The 5341-nt window shown below is 28.2% G+C and overlaps 1 protein-coding gene across 1 annotated transcript; it reads left to right on the top strand.

Moving 5' to 3' along the window:
• The first annotated feature begins 1076 nt into the window (after positions 1 to 1076).
• Positions 1077 to 1880, top strand: LOC134837310 (cuticle protein 16.5-like). Its single transcript, XM_063852679.1, has 4 exons — positions 1077 to 1088; positions 1303 to 1496; positions 1560 to 1645; positions 1714 to 1880. Exons 1-4 carry the CDS (start codon positions 1077 to 1079, stop codon positions 1878 to 1880), a joined length of 459 nt encoding a protein of 152 aa, XP_063708749.1.
• The last annotated feature ends 3461 nt before the right edge of the window (positions 1881 to 5341 follow it).

Genomic DNA, 5341 nt, shown 5'->3' with positions numbered 1-5341 from the left:
AAGTGCATATTAAATTACACTATAAATAATTTTAATAAATATTATGCGCAAATAATTTTTTATTATTAAAAATATTTTTTTTAAAACATTAAATTTTATTTTTTTTTCTATGAAATGATCATTACTGGTGTAAATCATACTGAAAATGAAATATTAGAGGTAGAATTTTGTGCACACGTGATATTGGGCTGGCTCGGATACAGATAAAATATTAATGGAAGGGAAACATGTTTATTTAGCAACAAACATAATGTACAGAAAATAAAAAAAATCCAATTTTAGAGTGGATTTTGCTATTAAAAGGCATTGTCTGTACGACCTGATTATGTTGAGTCACAAGCATTAGGGGAACATTTCAAATGCCGCGAGATTTTTCGTGTTTGAATCGTTCGATGGATGTGACTGGTGATTTTTCTCCTTCGAATTGGTCAGTCACCCCTGCATTTATGATATGTTCTTATAAATTTTTTTCTTGATAGTTCGCGGTACATGCTTGTGTTAGTGTTGCTGACGATGTTGTTAATCAGGTCTGTACACGTCGAAATCAAAAGTGGTTGTTGTTGTCGTACGTTTGTGGCCAAAGATGTGAAGAAAAATTTACTCGGAAAAAAAAATTGTTACAATCATTCTCACAGTACGTCGCATAGGCACATATCAACTGTTGCTCTGTCGTCGTTGCCGTACATGGTAGCAGCGGCGGCCTAATGATACTGTTTCACATACTTTATATGTTGCGGTGTGAATGTTGTCTATGTGGGCATGTGCCTGTCTGTCTATTTTACTTTGTTTGTTTGTGCTCTACAGTTTTTCTCACTCCACTTTTTGTTACCAGTGTTGTTGTTGTTGTTGTTGATGTGTTTTTTTTCTCTGCAAAAATACTGATACAGAACACGTGTGTGTCTACACAAGGTGCTTTGAAATAACTTTAAACCTTTTAATTGCACACACACCAAAACTTGGATGATATATAAAGGAGGGATTCGGCTCAGAGTTTTCATTGAACTATCAGAGATCACTAAAGTGTGACTTATTATTTTACTTGTAGTAACAAAAAATATTTATTTAACATAATCAAAATGTTCAGATTCGTAAGTGTCTCAATTTTGATTTAAAAAATTAAATAAAAAGTTGAAAAAAAAATTATAAAAAAATTTAAAAAAATATAAAAATTTAAAAATGTGATAAAAATTAAAAAATATAAAAAAATTAAAATTAAAAAAAAAAAATAAGAAAAAAATATTAAAAAAAAAAAATTAAAATGTGATAAAAAAAAAATAAAAATAAAATTTTGTGTGCTTACAGTTGGTATTCGCTGCCATCTCTGCCTTAGTCAGCTCTGCCCCCGCTCCTGAACCAGGATATTTGGGAGGATATGCTGCCAGCTATGCTGCTCCATTGGCTGTTGCCCATCATGCCCCCATTGTTGCTGCTCCAGCAATCCATCATGCTCCATTAGCTGTTGCCCATGCTCCAGTTGCAACCAGCTATGCCAGCTCGTAAGTTAAAAAAAATCCCATTTTCAGCAACTTCAATTGACTCACGATCCGTTTTCTCGTTAGACACATCTACCACAGTGCCCCCATCGTCAAGACTGTTGTCCCAGCTGCCCCTATCATCAAATCTTATGCTGCCCCAGTTGTTGCTGGTGAGTTTTTTTCATCAATTTCTAAAAAAAAATCAATTTTTAAATGAAAATTTTTTCCAAAAAAATAGCCCCAGTCTACAAAAGCTATGCTGCCCCTATTGTCCATGCTGCCCCAGTTGTCCATAGCGCTCCCTTGATTGCCAAGAGCTATGCTGCTCCTCTTGCCGCCCCCGCCTACTACGGCCATGGATACGGATATGGCTTGGGATACAAATCCTTGGGATATTACCATTAAATAATTACCACGACTGTTTTTTGTTGAAAATTGGCGCGCGTAACGAGAACCTTTTATAAAAAAAAAAAACAAAAGTATACAAAAAAAAAAGTTGAAAGAAAAAATTTATATGATCTGAATGTGTAAATATGCGTGTTTTTTCGAAATAATCGACGTTGTTTGATAACAAAAGAAAAAAAAAATAAACAAATAATTTGTTTAAAAAAAACACAATTTTTTTTCATTTCCATTCACACCTTGTTCCAAATCCTGTCCTTACTCAACATTTCTCACGTATGCGATTAAAATTGCAACTGCTTTGCATACTAAAGAAGATTATATTAAATAATCATCAAATAATTAAGTAGGAAGTCATCACTTTCGTTGAACTGAACGCAAACAAGCAATTTGGCCGTATTTGATGTTCACTGCATAAATCACTCGTTTTTTTTTTTATTAATGAGCGTTTGTGTTGCAAAACTTGTAACCGGCTTGCTTGACCGAATTATCATCGCTACTGTTTACTCCGATTTTTTTCTCTCGTATTTTCATTGAGAAAAAAAAATTACATGAAAAATATTTCATTATATTGATCAATGAATTTGCCGTTAACGGCATGCTATTTGCTATTTGTGCGACAACATAAGTGCAGCTAACATGATAAAGCAATCGAGAATGAGTCATTTTTATGATTTTGGGGTTTCCAGTTTTTAGGCCGAAAATTGTTCGAGTAATTTTTTTTTTGTGCAAAATAATAATTTTTTATTCGTCAGAAAAATAAATATAAAAAAAAAAATAAAAAAAAGTTTGCAAAATAAAATTAAAATTTAATTAAATTAAATTTAAAAAAAAAAAAAAATAATTATAAAAGTTTTTTTTTATTTTAAAATTAATTAAAATTCTAAAACTAAATTTAATAACTAAAATTTAGAAAAAATTGCAAATTAAAAAATTGTTTTCAATAAAAAAATAAAAAAAATAAATAAATTCAACTTTTAATTTTTTTCTTTAAATTTTATAATTTATTAAATATTAAAAAAAATAAAAAATTAAAATTTAAAATTAAAAAAAAAAAAAAATAAAAAAAAAATTAAAATAAAAAAAAAAAAAAAAAAAGAATAAAATTAAAAAAAAAAATAAAATAAAAATAAATTTTAATTAAATTATTATAAATTATAAAAAATTAAATAAAAATAAAAAATTAAAATTAATTTTATTAAATTAAAAGAAAAAAAAATAAAATAATAATAAATTTAAAAATTAATTAAATTTTAATCGAATCAAAAATAAATAAAATAAATATTTAAAATTTTTCGAAAACGACATAAAATCCCCCTTTGTTCGAACAAATAATTGCAATAAATTATTCGATCGACTCATATTGCAGTAATTTTTCTTCTTAACTTGCATTTTCTTATAAGTACATGACGATATCAATTTATCTATATGTTTATTGCTATTTGTTTACTTTATGCCATGCCTTGTATATGATGTTGCATAACATTATGCGTGTGTTTGAAAAATAAAGTATGTTAAAAGCAGCATTTGATCTAGTTTTGCAATTTGCTTGTAAATGTTAATGTTTTGATAAATAATGCATAAGAATGCGATGAGCATCGTTTTTAATTTCAATTCCGCGCAACATAAAAAAATGCGTCGCAATCTTTGAAAAAAAATTGATAAAAATCATAAACATTTTGTCCGAAGCGCAAAACAAAGTGAAGCATGGCGTGCACAACACAAAAGTGAATTACCTTTATAAGGTCGTTCTCACGGTCTCTATATTTAGAAGTGCTGCACGTAAGCAACCAGCACGACACCCAACAAGTGCGTAAACGGTATATTTTGTAAATCTTAAACTGTATTAAATTAAAAATCTTTAAAAAAAGAGCGACTTGACAAGAAAAATAATTATTACGAAAAAAAAAACTAACGATTAAAAGTCAATTTGGAGTCTATTTAGCATCCAAGGTAGTGAACATTCTAGACTGGCGGTCACAATTAACCTCAAGTTCTGAAATAGTGATCGGAGAAACCACCTAGCTCGTATAAATCGCGCGCACATAAATAAATAATCACTATTATTATATCGAATAAATTTCGTGTTAAGACGAAAAACAACACTTGCTTTCAATTTATGTTAATTTTTCGACGAAATAAACTTGTTGCGCATTTGCCACCCATTCTAGACAGCGCGAGAGAGAGACCTGTGATTGACCTACAAAATTGCAGAATTATTATTATTACTTCACATATTATTATTATTAGTTGGAAATACATAAACAAACATTAAAGATCACGCTAATCGTAGCAGTAACAAACAACGTAATGGTTAAAACATGAACGTAAATAAATTTTTGCCAATAAATTTCTGCACATAAAAATTATTTATTTACCGCGACTTTATCTAGAAAATTATTATTACTTTTCAATACCTTTAATTCGCATTTTTTATTTATTTATTGATTTAAAAAATTAATTCAACTCCAAAATTATCAAAATGTTTTACTACACATGTTACACAAGGCGTACATTTATTATGTAACAAGATGTAGAGGAAAAAAAATAATAAAAACACTTGAGAGAGAGAATGCAATAGATTTTTGTTGTGCAGTAAGAAATATTTTATGATACATTCGTAATAAATTATTTTTATTCCATAGCCGCCTTTTGGTACTTGTGTTAAATTTTTTTTTTCTACTCAAAAAAAATTTAATGGAAAATCACAGAATATAATTTTGTCCAATTTTAACACGAAATTGCACCCAATAGTCCAGTTTATCACTGATTTGTATAAAATTGTTTCAAAACAACCGCAGCATGATGGTGACTTGATAAATAACTTGCTGTTTAAAAAAAATTACGTCACAAAAAAAAGCACTCGACGAAGAGCCCTCGTAAAATTTTTGCAACATTGTAAAAATATCAATCAATTAATATTTATCAAATTTTTTAATTGTATCAAAAAAACATGAAAACTCTTGAAAACACCGACTCGACAAGCCACAATTGATTTGCCTTATTGACCCGCTGTGTGATTTTACATTAAATTTTATTGCGCTCAAGCTGTGAATTAGTTTCGTAAATAATTTATTTTTATTTAATATGTGCGCCTTTAGCATTTTTGGTGTGAACAGATTTTTGCACAAAAATAACACTTTATCTTGATTTTTTATTTTATGTACGATTGTATGGAAAAAAAATTAAATTTTAAAATATTAATCGTTATTTTATGTATCGGAAGTTCATTTAAAGCAAGCACTACCGGTAAATGTTTGGCTTTGATAATTCTTCCGAGAGAATAAATTTTTATAAGTTTTTTTTTAAATTATTTATCAAGGTCGTTACAGAAGTAAAATAAAAAAAAAATAATAAGAAAAAATTATGTTGACAGATCTTGCACCGGTAGTCGTAAAAATAAGAATTTGTGTGAGATTTAAAAAAAAAGAATAATTAAAATAATAATTATTTTTAATTTTATC

Source organism: Culicoides brevitarsis, chromosome 1, assembly GCF_036172545.1.
Source record: "Culicoides brevitarsis isolate CSIRO-B50_1 chromosome 1, AGI_CSIRO_Cbre_v1, whole genome shotgun sequence".
NCBI classification, from domain to species: Eukaryota; Metazoa; Arthropoda; class Insecta; order Diptera; family Ceratopogonidae; genus Culicoides; species Culicoides brevitarsis.
This window is presented reverse-complemented; position numbering and strand designations above follow the sequence as displayed.